We start from the raw sequence: 17,125 nt of genomic DNA, 5'->3' as shown, positions 1-17,125 counted from the left end.
TGCATATTGCAAACGTCCTTTTAGTTATAATATTTTCAGTCATTTTATTCTTACTTGAAATGTTTCTAAATGAAAGATTAACTAAATCGATGCTGAATCTAGATATGACCGGTCTGTCTATAAATGTCTACTAAACTGCCAAATTCTTTCAAGTTATAAATTCCATCAAATTGTGTGTAAAATTAAAATTTCCCAATAATTCGTCCCTAAACTCACAAAGACTTAAAATATTTATTTCTTAAAATATTTAATCTATTATTAACTGTTTGGTGATGGTTTAAACGCATCAAACAAAGTCCCCAGAAAGTACCAAACTAAGAAAAATAGCCTATATCGAGGGTCAATTTTTTACGTATTCGACACCAGTAAAATAACATATAATAAGGAAAGACAAGCACACACACTTCGCACAGAACGAGGGTTTTGCTTTGAATGTGTGTATCATTGTTTTTTTTAGCATAAAACTAGAATGTGAAACGATCTAAAACCTCCCTTAAGATTATTTTGCGGTGAAGGTTATTGAATTTACTGTCAGTATTCATGTACCGTGAAAGCACGAGTCTGAACAGCGCTCGTCTCGTCTCCTCACGCAGATCTCGCGAGAGCGGTGGCGTGGCTGGTTGGCAGTAGGCTTGCAGTAAGACAGAGGAGAAGGCAGGCAGCATCATGGCGGACAGAGACAGTGGAAGTGAGCAGGGAGGAGCAGCCACGGGCCCGGGTGTCGGTTCCATGCACCCAGTGACAGGAGGGGCGGGCTCGGCTTCCGGGCTGCAGCACGAGACGCAAGAGCTCGCCTCGAAGCGGGTTGACATCCAGAACAAGCGCTTCTATCTGGACGTAAAGCAGAACGCGAAAGGCCGCTTCTTGAAGATAGCTGAAGTCGGGGCCGGGGGAAACAAGAGCCGCCTCACTCTCTCCATGTCCGTCGCGGTCGAGTTCCGCGACTACCTGGGGGACTTCATCGAGCATTACGCCCAGCTGGGGCCGAGCAATCCGGACATAGCGCAGGACGAGCCGCGGCGGGCGCTGAAGAGTGAGTTCTTGGTTCGGGAGAATCGGAAGTACTACATGGATCTAAAGGAGAACCAGAGGGGCCGGTTTTTGAGGATCCGACAGACCGTCAACCGGGGGCCCGGTTTGGGATCGACGCAAGGCCAGACGATCGCTCTTCCAGCCCAGGGACTTATCGAGTTTCGCGACGCTCTCGCCAAACTCATCGACGACTACGGAGTGGAGGACGAGCCTGCGGAGCTGCCCGAGGGAACCTCGTTAACTGTGGACAACAAGCGCTTTTTCTTTGACGTGGGCTCCAACAAGTACGGGGTGTTCATGAGGGTGAGCGAGGTTAAGCCCACCTATCGTAACTCTATCACAGTGCCCTACAAAGTGTGGTCCAAATTCGGGAACACTTTCTGTAAGTACGCAGACGAAATGAAAAAGATTCAAGAGAAACAGAGGGAAAAGCGGGCGTGCGAGCTGCAGCAACAGCAAGAGGAGATGCACGGAGACGGCGGGGACGAGGATTGATAGTGGAGGGAAAAAAACATGCAAAAAATCATCAGAGTAACATAAAGAGAAATTATAAGTACACACTTTACTGTAAAAAAAAGAGAGATACGTAAAAAAAGATTTAACTGTTTAACTCCAAGGGAGCACTACCCACAAAAAACAACACCTCCACAAACTGACAGTTGAGAGCATCGCTGGACATTATCCACTTACCCATCATTAATACAGTAAGCGGCTGCTAAACAGAGTAATAACATTATATATGAACTGTCTTTCCTACTTGACTACAACAGAACTGAGTGTTTATTTCCCTTATTAACCGAGAAGTTTTTTACACGTTACAAGTGTTTGCAAACGTTCACATGGAGTCACATTGGAGTTATAAGGAATCAAATCCTTTCTATGTAAGCTATTGACTTCAGCACAAATCCGATGTTTAGGTTGTTTTGTCTTTTTATCCAAAATTTAAATCCATCTGAAGAGGTTGTCATGGTAACCATGCCACTAGATTTTACAAGCATCACATGAGGGCTAGCTAGGGATCTCGGTGTGAAGATATCAACCTGTTGATCGGTCCCTAAGAAGAGGTACAGAGGTCAATCCATGCAAGCTTATACTCCAGTAAAGTGTCGCTGTGTGCAGGACAGATTTCGAGCTATGAAATGTTATGGCGTGGAGACCTCTTCCAAACCATTCTGAGGAGTATTACCAGTGTTTTTCCTAAACTGAAGTTATTGTCATGCAGATGATATGCTATGTATTTGTGTCTCGTTGTCATGCGCAGTGTATAAAAGAGGTAAACAAAGGTACTTCGGTGAGAGCAATGATAACAGAAGCGAAAGAGCTCTTTTTGTTAATGACAAATTTAACCCCTGATCTACCAGACCCCCTCAAGTACACGTACAAAGAATCGTATACAATGTAGAAAATATACAAAGTATGATTTTGTGAATCAGATGTTTTTCAATAGAGAAAAAACAACCCACGTTTTTAGTGGGGAATTTGACAAACAATCTGTAAAAGGGTTATATATATAAGCAAACAAAATATATAGATATATAGATAGATATATCAGTCTACCAATGAGAGTATGAGCGGCGCCAAGGAATGCTGTAATTGCATGTTAACCTGTACACAGCCACATTGAGGTGGATTTCTCAATGTTTGTCCTCAAGGACTCTTCTTTGTAACGTTTTCAACGTCCATAATGTCAGTACCGTTTGATCAGGTAGTTTTCAAGTAGCTACATGTAAATGATAGGAAGATATCAACACTTTTGACTGTTTGATCAGACGTATTGGTCTTTGGACTATAAGTCCTCTTTTCACGGGGGTCCTTGAGGACCTTTGTTGGGAGACCCTGACTTTAATGAAACTTGTTGGGGAGCATACTCTTCAGCATTAAACAACCTGGTGCCTTACAGACTCTGCATGCTTATACACTGGCAGGTGCTTTGGATATAAGTTTTGTTTTCTCGTCTGTTTTTGTTTGGCCCTGTCCTCTCCTTTATGCTGTTGCATAACTCATGCTTGGTTCCCTGATGAAAAGGAATTCGTTGTTCAAAGGTTTGGGAGAACGATACCTTTGATCACAACCGGTGACTCAGGCTGCACATGTCAAGGCCAAAAGTCACCTTGGCGTTTTTTTGTCCCCCATAAACACCATGAGGTGTTTGTAACCTTTAGTTGATCAAATGACAACTGTGCTGAGCAAAGGGAGGTTTAGTTGTGTTTCTTGACGACTGAGTTTAGCTTTTATTGAAAGGTAATCTACTGAAACCCTCATAGTTTGGCAGCACTTTGTCATTTGTCAAAGACCAAAAGCCTAGTTTGTGGTGTGTGGCCAAGCCTTTTTTTTCACCTTTCCCTAATTTTTTATTGTTGCTTTACATAATTTGGAAACTCTCGCTCACCAAGTACGATTTTATTTTATTTCCCAGTGCTATATTTCATTACTGTGTGCAATATTGAACGTGCCAATGTTGGCAATATATGTATATCAATTAAATATATGATTAATATTTGAAACGCATGTGGCAGAATTCCATGTTTATTTCTTTAAAGGTTTTAATTTCTTTAAAGCCTTTTATCTGCACAAAAAGGTGTGTATCTGGAAAAGAAACCAATTTTAATGAGCAGGCTTCATCAATGGTGAAGTGAAAACATAGCAGTTATATAACCTGTCTGCACTTTTGTAAACATTCATGTTACAGATGCACCCCAGTTTTGTCTCCTGTTCCTCCAAACATGGGAGGGTTTGGGGTTTATTGAAATGGGCATATGAAATGATGGGGGTGTGAAGGCCTTTGGGTAAGGGGCAATGAATATGTATCTTTGAGTTCCCTTCGTATACATGGGAAGATGCTAATGAAGGTGTGACCTCTTCTGTCTCCAGCTGGAGAAAATGTCTGACCAATGTTTGTTTGAAATTTATCTCGACAAGGAATGCCTTGCGCAGTTTATTTTTCTTTATCTGTTAACTTATGTTCCTTCCCTTTGCAAAGAGGATCACTGAATTACTCATTCGGCGGTCATGCGTCAGATATAATTTATGTACATTTTACAAATTAAAAAAATAAAATAAAAAGAAATGTTAATTTACCCACCTCTCACGAAAAGAATGTTCAATATCAATGTTTCTGTGTTTTCTTTTCTCATATCCAATAGGTTCAGGTAGTGGCTGTTTGCTAAGGTTTTTGACTTCTATGAAGTTTTCTCTGTGTACACATAGTTGATGTAGCACTTCTGAATCTGACCTGAAGCATGCAGACTAACAGTTTTGTAATAACGTGTCTTGTCATTTAATGCAATCTCCTGTCCTGTATGGGTAATGTTCGTTGGTTCCAGTGGTTAACCAATGTTTGACGTGCACTAACAATTCCACTACATTTTCTAAAAATGTGTGAACGTATTAAAGTTTCTTTTGTCATCTTACATTTTTCAGAAGAATATATAATATATAACTAAATGAGTTAATACACCAGTGTGACTGAAGGGGTCTTTTTGAGATCAGCAACCGTATAAGAGCATTAGATATTTTTTATATTATATAGTTTAAGCTGCAGTTCAATGGTCATTCTGTTGAATGTATTCTGAAAAGTCATATACATATATAAATCATATATATTTGTCTTATACCGTTATTTTACTTCATATCTTCATAATGTTTACAAAACAGTACATTGATTTTCCAGATTTCATTTGAACTGGATCTCTTGTTCTCTTTCTATGTCATATTTAAAAAAAAAACTAACATGTGTTTGGGATAAGAGAATTCTGGTGTTTTTAATGCAAAACAATTTAATTTTAATTACTTATTATTTTTAAAAAGCATGTTTTTGAAGCAGGGATGTTTTCTAAAACTTAAAATGTAAAATTCAAATAAAATTTTTTCACAAAATTTAAATAAATCATTATCCTAGAACTTTTTGACAACAAAATGTTTATAATGTAAACCATTCCCTCTTGCATTGTAAAAAATATGGATAAAACATTAATGCAAACACAACCACTAATTGTAAAAATCAAACTGAAAAAAGCAAATAAACAAATGTCAAATTAATAAAAATGTAGATTAAGCTGTGGTAAAATCTAACAAAATTGAATACAGTTGGAAGCAGCAATTACAGTGCGTATAGTAGTTGAGTAGTTTTATTGATTATAGATAAAAAAGCATTGCAATAAGATGACTGACTAATATTAAAAAGTAACTTTTTAGTAAAAGTTAGCATTGTCAAAATGTATGTGGCAATGAGAAAGTACTTCTTAGTACTTCCATTCGTTTCTGATTAAATGTTTTTGGAAAACACGTTGAATACCAACAATGACTATAATTTACTTACACAAACATGTTTAATATAATAAAAAAGCCAAAAGTTGGCATTGAATTAATAAAATAGTCAGGAGCCTTTAGAAAGGTTTTAATAGCCTACTGAAACTACAACAATGAATAATTAACTTGTATTTTGGAAGTTCCAAGTATTAGAACATAAGTGCATCTTAACTTTTTTGTTGATCATTACATAACCAAATTCATCTTTCACCCTAAAATACTTCCTACACTCAAAAAGGTATAAAATGGTCCTTAGCTGTCAATGGGGTGGTACCCTTTTAAAAATTACACGTGCACATAAAAAGTTCATATTAGTACCTCAGAGGTACATATTGGTACCAAATAGATATTGACATTTAAATGGAATATTAGGGCTTTTTAAAAGGGTACTGCCTTAGTGACAGCTTGGGACCATTTTTTTACCTTTTTTATTTGACAGTGTAACATATTTGAGTCAAGAAAGAGCAGCATATTGTTTGAAGATCTGCCAGGTCTGTCTATTTGCTTTTTCAATAGCAAGTAATGAATGTGAAACTAATATAAAATAATTTTTTTATCAAACACTCTGACACAATGTACATGTGCATAAAAGCACCTGACAATGACAATAATTATGAATCATACATACCCTTTAAAAATAGCAACATTTCTGAAAAGGATGCAACTGGTCATTTTCTACCTAATGAGCGAATAAGTATCTTCTAAGTGGTTTCTTATTTAACAGCATTCAATCATTCTGCACTATTGGCATCACCAAGCAGAAATGCAAAAACAAGAATCTGGGGTGATTTCCTAGACAGGGTTTAAATTAAATTAGGCCTAAGCTACATATTTAAGTTTTTATGAACATACCTTACCAAAAAACATTGTTGTGCATCTAAGACTAAATAATGGCACTTATATATTTTAAGATATGTCAGTGCAAGCTGTTTTTTAGTTAAGACAGCTCAAACATGCATTTTAACTGGGAAACAACACCAAAATGTCTATTGCAGAATGAAAGTTTTTGTTAATACACACACACACATGCATGAATACATTTAAGAAATATTTACACATATACATTTTTATATTTATATAAAAATGAATACTTAATATATACATTTTTTTCTCTTAAAATTATACATGTATGCGTGTGTATTTACAGTGTATGGTACACACATATATGATGTAAACAAAAACTTTTATTCTGCAAACAACTAGTTGTAATGCAGCCCTACTTGCATTTCCTCTAACATTGCATTCTCTACATCCTAAAAAGTCAGATAACACATCTGATTAAAAATAACATCTGACAAAATAGATAAAAATCTTATCAGATAAAAACTACACTGGCATTAAGCTAAGCAGGATGCAATGCATTAAAAAACACAAACATTGCCTTCCTATAGACCCCTTCAAAGTTTGTAAACATTGAATGACTATCGGGTGCGCGCGCAGCATGGGGTCAAACTGTTCATACCATCCAGGCTTTATAATGTAATCTAACAGGGCTGAAAAATTATGACTTACCTCAAATGAAGTGAACACAACAAACACAAGCCTCTTTGATATTTGCATTGTCCCAGTCTGCACGTTAATTGCTTGCAGCTGCAGATGTTGTATTTTTTTGTTTTTGAGATTCTGCATGAATCGCGAAAACTTAACGAAAGACCTGGTGCGATTTTCACAACCCACGACGAAAGTAGGCATTTTTGACGATACCGAATAATACGCAACTCTATCTGCTGTAATGGCTTTTCTGACCCTGACATGCGCTGTGGAAACTGCCTGTGACGTGAACCGTGAAGGGGTCTATAGAATGTTCATTTCAAAACGTGAACTATTGGCATTAGAGGGTTTAAAAGACTCCAAAATTGGCACCATGAATATAAAGACCTTCCTTAATCAATGTGCCAAATTTAATTCAACAAGTCATATCAACATTTGTTTTTATGTTGTTTTAATTTAACAAATTAAGTTGAACAATTTCAACTTGCTTTTATGTTAAATCAACTCAACAATAGGCGAGAATTTAAATGGTAGGGTGAATTGACTTGCATAACCAATTTGATGTATAAAGTAAGAAAACTACTATAAGACATAACAGATCCCTATGCACATAACAATATTATGACCTTAAATTTTAATAAGTGGCTTTCCCCCCTGACCACTTATCCAGTGGTTTAGATCTGAAAACTAAGATCTTTGAAGTTCCCTAACAGACACCTTAATATTTTAGTGCAAACTTTAAGCTGAATCCTTCTCTATTCATTATGGCTCTCCTCATTTATAATGTCCAGATGTTTAGTATGTCAAAGTGTCCTATGTGAGTCAGAGGTGCCCTATTTCAGTGGCTAAGTGCTGGTGGGTGTGGTGCTTTAAAAAAGAAACCAGCTGGGGGTTATCAAGCCTGAGCATGCATGTACACCCAAATTATGCACATACAACTTTAAACAAACTATATTTTGAAACGTCTGGAAGAGGTTACTATTTTATGGTCATCAAAATGGTCAGGAACAAAAGAACAAGAGAATGTGTGAACATGCAATGCTCTGACTGGGCCTTGTTAATGACTCAACTCTTGAATAAAAACTTGATAGCCAGGACCAAGAACTGAGAATCTGCAGTTTGCATATGTGGCTCCTTTGTAAACATCTGCCCTTACTGGACACAACCCAAGTAGAGCTTCTGCACTTGAGTCATATAAAAGTGTCTAAAGAACAGATTAACAATGTGAACAAGCATGAATTATAGTCGCCATGCTGAATGGTCTAAACAGTTGAATGCACTGCCTTTCTACAACAGCCAATAAAATCTTTCTCAGCAATCTCAAGTTTTGAGATGCTCTGCGCCATCTGGTGGTCAAATGGTTTATTTGGTGAAGATTATACGCAATTTTATAAATGCAATACATTTAAAAGTATTTAATAATAATAATAATAATTATTATTATTGTTATTTTTATTTCATATGGTTTCATAATCCCAAAACGTTTTAAATATTCTGATAGTGTTAGAGCAATGTTTGTTAGCCTATATAATCAATAAATAAATAGTTGGCATGTTATTAGTATTTATTTATTTATTTATAACTTCTTAACCACACAGACTTTACAGTTTACTGTGATTTTGGGGCAGTAACACCGTGTGCCAGTCCATCATAGCATCACAGGGTTAAGTTACTACTACACAAACATATTTTACACAATAATATTTATATAATACTGCTTTCTGTCAATATAGTAATTTCTAACAAAAGCAATCAAAATATTTTAGTTTATATTATAAAACCCTTTTTTCCTATGGCTGAGCTGATACATAAATTGATTAATTGTAAATCATTCTTACATTTACTTACATGCATTGACATCATTTGGAAACATCTGCTGCATTTGCATAAACAATAAATATCTGTGTATTCATAGGCCAAATAAATCAGCGTCTTTGGACATTTTAATAGCATTACACAATACTATTAAAATAATAAAAATATAAGCTCACATTGTGTGACCAAAACAATAAGCATTTGCTAAAAATGAATAAAAAGTGGTCCTGTCAACATAGCAAATGTGTACAGGATTGCAATATAGAAATCTTAAATATGCTATTACTGCTAGTTTTCTTTAAAGAAGTTACCCCCAAATTCCTCAAAAATACCCGTTTTAATTAACGTCGTTACCCCGATGTCATCCCAAAGTTCGCCGTTTTTTTTTTCTCATACCGTTTTGAGTGACCATTGTGCGCCAAGCTCATAAAATAACTATATATAACTTTTCTGATGCTAAACATGACAATTTTGTACTATTTGAACTCGTGCGCCTCACGAACCAGTGGCGTTCGGGCGTCGATGACATCAAACTAGGCGCGACAAGTCACGCTTTAAGCGCGAATGGGATTTTGCTTGAAAACAAATCACATTGGTTGAGGTTTGATATGTAGCGGATGAGTCGTTTTGACTACATTTGTATGGGTTTACATGTTTAACCCATTCAACAGCTCCGTAAAAAGACTATACATCATCTTTTTGTGGTCGTAGGACGATATGACGGTGAGTACATGACAGCGTTTTTATTTTTTGTGCATCAACAGTGAAAGGCCCGACGTAACGTTAACACATAACCAGCAGATGGCGCCGTTGATCAAACATCCAAAACACCTGAAACAAACGCAGCCTGAGCCTGCATTCGTCAGATATGGATGATAGAAATCTTTTTGGTTCAGAGGCATAAACGCTTTTCTTAACTCTGTAAGTAACAGCGAGTTGCATGCGCATGCGAATATTTACAATAGTTTAACTCTAGTAACCATGTTGTGTGTTTTCTTTCAAGGAAAAAAACAGTAGGCTACAAATGTATTATGTCCTCATCACAATAACCGTGGTTTAACGATTATTTTCCAGTAATACAATATTATGCAAATACAACCGGTAATCTGCCAATATACATGGATCATTTTTCTGAGGATGATGTTAATTGAGATAACATTAGTGTTAACATAGACATAACATTTTACAACGCATGGCAATACGTCAAATTGGAGTTGGATGTGTGCGAGTACAACCAAATATAAATCGTTTTTATTGTACACATTACTGCACACAGTAATAGAGCAAAAATCTGTTGCAAAGTTTTCAAACAAATCCCTTTTATTGAACTCGTGCCGCCATCTGGTGTTTGATTTGGAGTACGTCACCCAATGTGTGTTTAGAAGCCCATTGCGTTTGCCTGTAATTTTGCCACGTTCGCGATGCATTGTAAAGGGTTTAAGTATTTTTTTGCATCAAATCCATGCCACATATATACATCAACTCAGTAACTGAATTCTCAGCAAGAACTTTTTTTTACTTTACAAGTTAAAATGGGAGTTTTGCGGAGATTACAAAACGCAGAGGGGGGTTATTCCTTATTTCACAGAAAATAACGCAGGGTGATGTCATTTTTGCACAATCTTTGCAGAATGCTGATTCATGGAAAACTCCCCTTCACATTTTTTTGTGGTTTGCTTAAGTATGCTTAAGTTTTGTGTCATTTTTAGTTCTCCACTACAGCTGCCCCTCCTCCTCAGTTTCAAACTCTCGCTCTCTCTCTCTTTCCTCTCTCTCTCTTTGTCAGACAGGATGCTGCTACTTCATTTACCAGCAGCAGTGCCAGCAGTTGAGCTCTGCTTCCTGAGTTTTCGTCCGACTCGAGAGTTATAGCAGAAAGGAAGTGTGTGTTTGTGTGAAGGCGAGGGACAGTGTATAATGCACATTTGTGAGAAAGAGGAAAATTAAAGGGAGAGAGAGAGAGAGTGAGAGAGTATGGAATGTTGTGATGTCACTAGCTAAGTCATACACAAAGCCAAGAAGGACACACAAGCACTCACTTTCCCTCTAAGTAAAGTGTGCTGTGGAACGTCCGCACCCAGATCGTGAGTACATCTTTACTTTAGACTGTAGTCTTTATTTCTTCTCTTTCCAACTTGCCTTTTCTTGTACTCTTTAGGTTCTGTTTAAGACATTAACATGTCTTCTGTCCTGTCAGTTGTAGTTGGTGTTGTTGTGGCAGCTGTAACATTTTTGAATAGTACGGTTCTGTATGTGTTGTTATCTCAGTCTTTTCTGTTGTAAATCTCTCTCTTAAAGAGCTCATGGCATGCTAGTTCAGTTTTGGCCAAAGTCAGACTGTATTAAAATAGAGCAGAAGTGTCTTGTGGGATTCAGCAAAAAAAGGGGAAGCTGATGAGAGAAGCAAACCCCATTCCTTAGGAATCCCCGCTCTGTTCAGGCCCAAATACATGAGGGTGAATAAATAATGAGTCTTTCATTTGTTTCTACCATGCAAGAGTTAAAAAGAAGCTGCGAGAGTCAGCAGGATGTACTTTTCGTAAAACACAACACATAAAAACCGCACAGGAAGAGATGTAAGCAAATAAACCATTAAATACGAAGCAAATCATTTCCAGATGTTGTACTCTGTCATTTCTCTTGACAGCGTGTCCTGCTTATGGCTGGTGAGCGGTGATGAGAGCTTGTATGTGGTGAAGGCACGTCGGAGCAGTGGGTTCGAGAACCAGGCATTATTTCCGTCATCGTCCTCGTTCTCAGGGACTGTAGCTGTGATTTCGGGATATAAAGGAGCACCACATACACGGCCATGCTGCAACAGATCTTAAAGGACATGTACATCGACCCCGATGTGCTGGACGCTCTGAACGATGAGCAGAAGAAGACCCTCTTCCTAAAGATGCGTGAGGAGCAGGTGCGACGCTGGAAGGAACGTGAGGAGAAGCTGGAGAGGGAACCGCTCAAACCCAAACCAAAGACAGCATGTGGGTTTATCCAACTCTTCAGATTTAGGATTTAATGGCTGCGCATACATCATTTCTATACGTACATGTAGGTTAGTAAAGGGAACGTGTTATTGAAAATATTTGTGGATTATAGACGGTTTCAGCAGTAACAACATAAACAAGCGGCTTTCGTGGTCATCGCGTAACTTCCGGTAAACTCTGCGAAGAATAAATAACAACAAATTCCTTTAAAGTAGTTTATTTATATATCAAGCAAAATAAACAACACGTAGATTACATAGGAACGCAAAACATTTGTTATTTTGGACAAGGTATTTGTTTAAGAGTTCAGTTTCAGATACTGGTCAGACCATTAAACAAACAGAAACCGGAAGTAAAGTTCGGACCAGACGCTTATCGCGTCACCGCACGTGCGCGCGATGAATCGGTCTATATAACAGTGGTTTGTGCCGTTATTATGAATTTAGTTTAATTATTGTGATTCCTGTGGTTTTAATCTACATATAATATAATAATATATAATAATAATATAATATTTCCTCTACTTTGTATTCCTGAAAGAGACATACAAGTGACTTATTAGGGGGACAGTGTCCCTGAAATTAAATCTTGATGATGGGACCGCTCATAAAAAAACCTCTCTAAGGAGCAGTTTCCGGGACAGGTTTCAGATTAATCCAGGACTAGGCCTTAGTTATATTTGGACATTGAAGTATTTTTATTATTTTTTTAAATGCCTTACAAAGACGATACTGATGTGCATCTTGAGACAAACCAATGGCACCGACATATGTTAAGATATGTCAGTGCAAGACGTTATTAAATAAAATTAGCTCAAACATGCATTTTAGTCTGGGACTAGGATAAACCCTGCTTGGGAAACTTATATAAAATAATTAATCCAAGACTAGGCCCTTAGTTTTATTAGGACAACAAACTTTACAAAAAAAATGATACTGGTGTGCATCTTGAGACAAAACAATGGCACTGACATATGTTTAGATATGTCAGTACAAGGCATGTCAAACATGGATTTGTCTGTCTGGGATTTCCCTGTCCGGGAAACTCTTGAGGTTTAAAGGTAGGGCTACCAGTCCAGATCTGTGCTATCACAGAACAAAATCTGTAAACCGCGCAAAACAAAATACCACAGAAGTCTGTTCTTGTTGCTCTTTACTGGCTTTAAATGACTTAATATGGTCAGGATCTTAATGTGGGACATGACTCAGTCTGGGCAAAATAGCCGAGCTGATAGCCCTGTATTCACCACTGCTAAACATGTCAAGTGGTCATGCAGACTGCATAGAGAAAGTCTTGTGATACTACAATTGGCTAATAGAAACCAAAAAAGAAAATAGATGTTTGAACCATAAAAAGTGCATTGAACACAAGAGTGGCAGATTGGATATCATTGCAATGCTACTATTAGGAACATCTGGGGGGGACCTCTGTCTCGTGTGTCTATTGCATTTAGTGGCATAGAAATTGACAAATCATATGACATAAGTCCTACTTATGCTAGCAAAGGTCAATAACTCCCTTCCGTGTCCACAAAAATGGGGTTTTCCTCAAATCCATCGATTCGTAACACTCAAGGTCTCGCACGTCATTGACACAAAGCTTCCGTGAGGGGCACAACTGTCCGAAATAGAGTAAGAGGGAGGAGTAAACAGCTGAGATATGAGAGGAATGCATCTAAGAGATAGAGGGTTCGTGTAAAATGGCAAAAGATAATAAGAAAACGCAAACAGGAGCATGAAAAATGAAACTTTTTGTTGTCGAGTGTACGCCCATGCGCTCTTTTAAACTGGTTGGACATAAAGAGCGCTTATGGAATCTGGCATATCAGCATTGTTACTGGAAAATCCAGAGATTACACAGACGGCTTTAAAACAGGACAGCAAAAAACACCAAATCCCTCAGCTAGATAAACCGATGAGGAAACGTATTTAAAGGTGCATTTACAGTACAATAAATTTCCTCATGAAAGTCCCCATGAAATCAAAATTGATTTATTTTACGTCTAGTATGAATAAGTTAGCCTTGGGGGGGTTAAGAAAATACCGATACACATGAGTACCGTGATATTTTGTTTTTAGGCAATCCTGTTTTGATTCTCAAAAATTAAATATCGATAATTGTTTAAATAAAATAAATCATAAGATTCATGGCAGTTGTTTTGTTTGGAGTTTACATCCCGACCACTAGATAGCATTCCTCTTATCTTTGAACTTAAACAGTGACAGGATGTACTAACATAGGAGCATGCCACACATTTTTTTGCTAAGGTTTGCGTATGGTGGTATGTACAATGACAGCTTTTATTATATTCCTAAAAGAGGAAATATCACAATATATCACCCCGCTTTACAGCACCGCAATGTATCGCAATATATTGCACAGCAACCCATGTGTTGTGACGTGTATTGTGAGATTCTTGCTGACCTAGTTAGCCTTAAGCCCGGGATACACTGCGCGTTTTTTGGCTGTACCAGACGAAAGATCGCTATTGAGAAGCGACTGTGGCGATTTTTGTGATTGTGGCTCTTTATCTGTGTTCCTGAGAGAGTACTGTGAGACATGGATTGTTCAAACTTGGGTACGATGATGACACCTATTGACACACATTGAATTGAATTGTGACGGCTGCGACATACGTCAGCGCAACGTCACCAGCATGCGCAAGTGATAAACAAATTCTGGTACGCAGGTCGTAAGTTCAAAGACGGTCGGTCTTGCGTCCAAAGATAGCCTACGATGGTTTTCTGACAGTGTTAGAAATTTAACATGACCCAAGCACAGTGTGTTTGGTGCTACGAAGCCTTCCATCAAGCGTTAACGTTTTCGCCCCGTGTGAATGTACCGTCAAAGTTCACAATCCTGTAGGTGTCATCATCGTACCCAAGTTTAAATGATCCATGTGTGATAGGGTTGTGACAATTAATCGGGCAAATGCGCATTTTCTCAATGAATGAATTTGAATGAATTACGGTGAAATGCCGCCACATTCAAAAGCCAGATGGCGCTTTCGTGCAGAAACTCCATTTGTGCCGCCTTCTTCTTCTTTCCGTTTATTGGCCGCTCACTCCCTGGGAGTATTACCAAAGAGTATAGAAGCACAAGAGGGGAAACTCAATAGAACGTTCCATTGCAACACCAGCGCCCAGCAGCAGCCCCACAAATCCGCCATTTTGGAATGAAAGCGACTCGGGAGTCAACTAGAAGTGATGGCAATATCAGCTACTTTGTACATTAAAAGATCAAATTCAAACTGAATGATGATTACACAAAATAACATACAATCAGACCAGTGATCATTAATCCCTTTTTACAGCTTATTTTCAGATATTTAGACAAGTCTTCCACTTTTATATAGGCAAATTTTACATACATACCGACATAAACTCATCCACACATAATATTTTGGCTCCATATACATACACGTATACACACATATACATCTGAATTGCTCGAAATGGATTAAGTAAAAAAACACAGTTTTAGGATAAAAGACAGAGCAATGTATCATGCATAAGATTATCATGTTTGTAGCGGAATATGGGGGATTAATATGTACAAAATATATTTCATACCTAGTGGAGTTGGTAACTAATAATAATAGTAAATGTGTAAAGTAGCATAAAATAGAATTACATAATATAGCAAGAAAAAACTACCTCAAATGTGTATCTATTTAATGATTGGATTCCACAACTGATAACAACTAGGGGTGTCACGATTCTCCAAATCCTCGATTCGATTACATTTTCGATTCAAAAAATTATATGCCTTTATTATTATTATTATTATTATTATTATTATAGTTTCACATTAACATGCACATTGCGTGCTTTTCCTCGCATGGGGGTTTGTGGGCTTTACTTTACGCGAGAGAGCTTGTAGAGAGAGAATTCCTTCTTGCACGCAGATAGACTAATGCGCGCGTCTTGGACTTCTATTATCTGAACTAAAACCGGTGCGTCATAAGCAGCTGCGCTTCTCTCTGTCGCATGCGCATCTTGCATCTGTCCAAAGTCTAAACATAAACTAAAGTAATAATCCTTACGTATTTGTTCAGTTTTATGCGTTTCATGCGAGCTGAGGCAAACTATACCTTTTGTTTAAAATATAACCCGCTGCATCTTGGCGGCTCTCTCGTGCACGTGCAGAGAGCTGCGCTCTGTCCGAAGGCAGATCACTAGTAGTAATCCTGTTTATGATATGCATTTCAAGGAGTTGTAGCAATACATCCCTCGTGTTTAAAATATAAATCGCGTTCCGTTGGATGAATGTTTTTAAAGGCACTTCTGAGAGTTTATTTCCCCCCGCTTGGCCAGCCGACCGGACGTGACATGGGGGCGTGGCAGAATCGACGATCCAACTTTTTAATTCGAAGTTCGAGGTTGTGACTTAATTTCGATTGATTTCAATTTAAAATCGAAATCGTGACACCCTTAATAACAACAACAACCCAACTATACATAAAATACAGCATTTCGTGTAGGTGTAGCAAGTGAACAAAATTTTAAGTTAAGAAACTTACTATTGCGCTTCTGATTTTGCTGTGAGATTCGCTGAGAATGAATTGGGAATGAATTGGCTGTGAGAATTTTCATTCCAAAATGGCAGCCGTGCTACTGAAGCGCTAAAGTGACTGTTGCCAAAAACGAATGAGAGTTTCCCCTCTTGTGCTTCTATACTCTTTGGTATTACTGCCACCTACTGTATCTCCATTTGTGCCACAGAAGAAGTATCATTACAAACACTATTCCAGGAAATATCTATAGATATAGAGATTTTCTTCAGATTGTTTCAGGTATTTTCATGATAATAGAGAATATTTTGAGTGATTGTGTTTGACGAGTGTTGCTTTTTTAAATGCACGTTATAAACGAGTCAAACTCGTAGTGATTTTAGATTGATAAGGACTTCCTACCGATCACGGAGCCGTAGTACATGCACAAGGTGTGCATGAAACACTGAATCGGAGCCTTACAATTCAGAATCGATTTCAGACAGGTCTTTTTAAAGCAACACTAAAGACTTATTGCTCTTTGCTCCCCCTACAGGTTAGAAGCCTAATTGTTCATTACCACTGTCGTAAATATTGTAGGTCTGCCGTAAAGCAAGTTTTTGTAGTTTTCACTACAGGACCACTACCCGACGGTTGGAAACTTCTTTAGTGCGGTTTTGGCCGATAGAGGGCTGCAAAGCGAATGTGAAAGTGCCATTCACCCTGTTTTGAGTGGATGAACCACTGAAACTTTTTTGGAAACGTTCTTTAAGGTAAAAAAAACTCTTTGGTGTTGCTTTAATGGGAACGTGATGCATCGATGCACATCCCTAATGTGTGATAAGTCTTATAAGAGTGCAAAAATCCTGCAGTGTATCTCGGGCTTTAGACAAAGTTTGCTTTTAGAAGATGTTAACATTCAATTCGTATCATTCAATCTCATTTCACTATTACGGATTAATGATTTCTGTGAAATCATTCTGCTCTCTAAGTGGGAGAA

The 17,125-nt window shown here is 37.8% G+C and overlaps 3 protein-coding genes across 3 annotated transcripts in view; 2 read left to right on the top strand and 1 right to left on the bottom strand.

Annotated features, from left to right (window-relative positions):
- The window catches only part of nrg2a (neuregulin 2a), a 106,895-nt gene extending 106,212 nt beyond the window's left edge, over positions 1–683 (bottom strand). The window contains exon 1 of the mRNA XM_073871182.1: positions 547–683. The gene's annotated coding sequence lies outside the window, so the exon portion shown is untranslated. The remainder of the gene's footprint in view (positions 1–546) is intronic.
- Positions 667–4,109, top strand: puraa (purine-rich element binding protein Aa). The gene has a single exon (XM_073871183.1). It carries the CDS (start codon positions 667–669, stop codon positions 1,525–1,527), a length of 861 nt encoding a protein of 286 aa, XP_073727284.1. The 3' UTR covers positions 1,528–4,109.
- A 7,184-nt stretch (positions 4,110–11,293) lies between these two features.
- LOC129423917 (uncharacterized) overlaps positions 11,294–17,125 on the top strand; it is a 28,467-nt gene continuing 22,635 nt past the window's right edge. Inside the window, exon 1 of the mRNA XM_073870985.1 lies at positions 11,294–11,634. Within this exon, the coding sequence (XP_073727086.1) occupies positions 11,456–11,634 (179 nt within the window). The 5' untranslated portion in view covers positions 11,294–11,455. The remainder of the gene's footprint in view (positions 11,635–17,125) is intronic.

This window comes from Misgurnus anguillicaudatus, chromosome 9 (genome assembly GCF_027580225.2).
Source record: "Misgurnus anguillicaudatus chromosome 9, ASM2758022v2, whole genome shotgun sequence".
NCBI classification, from domain to species: domain Eukaryota; kingdom Metazoa; phylum Chordata; class Actinopteri; order Cypriniformes; family Cobitidae; genus Misgurnus; species Misgurnus anguillicaudatus.
This window is presented reverse-complemented; position numbering and strand designations above follow the sequence as displayed.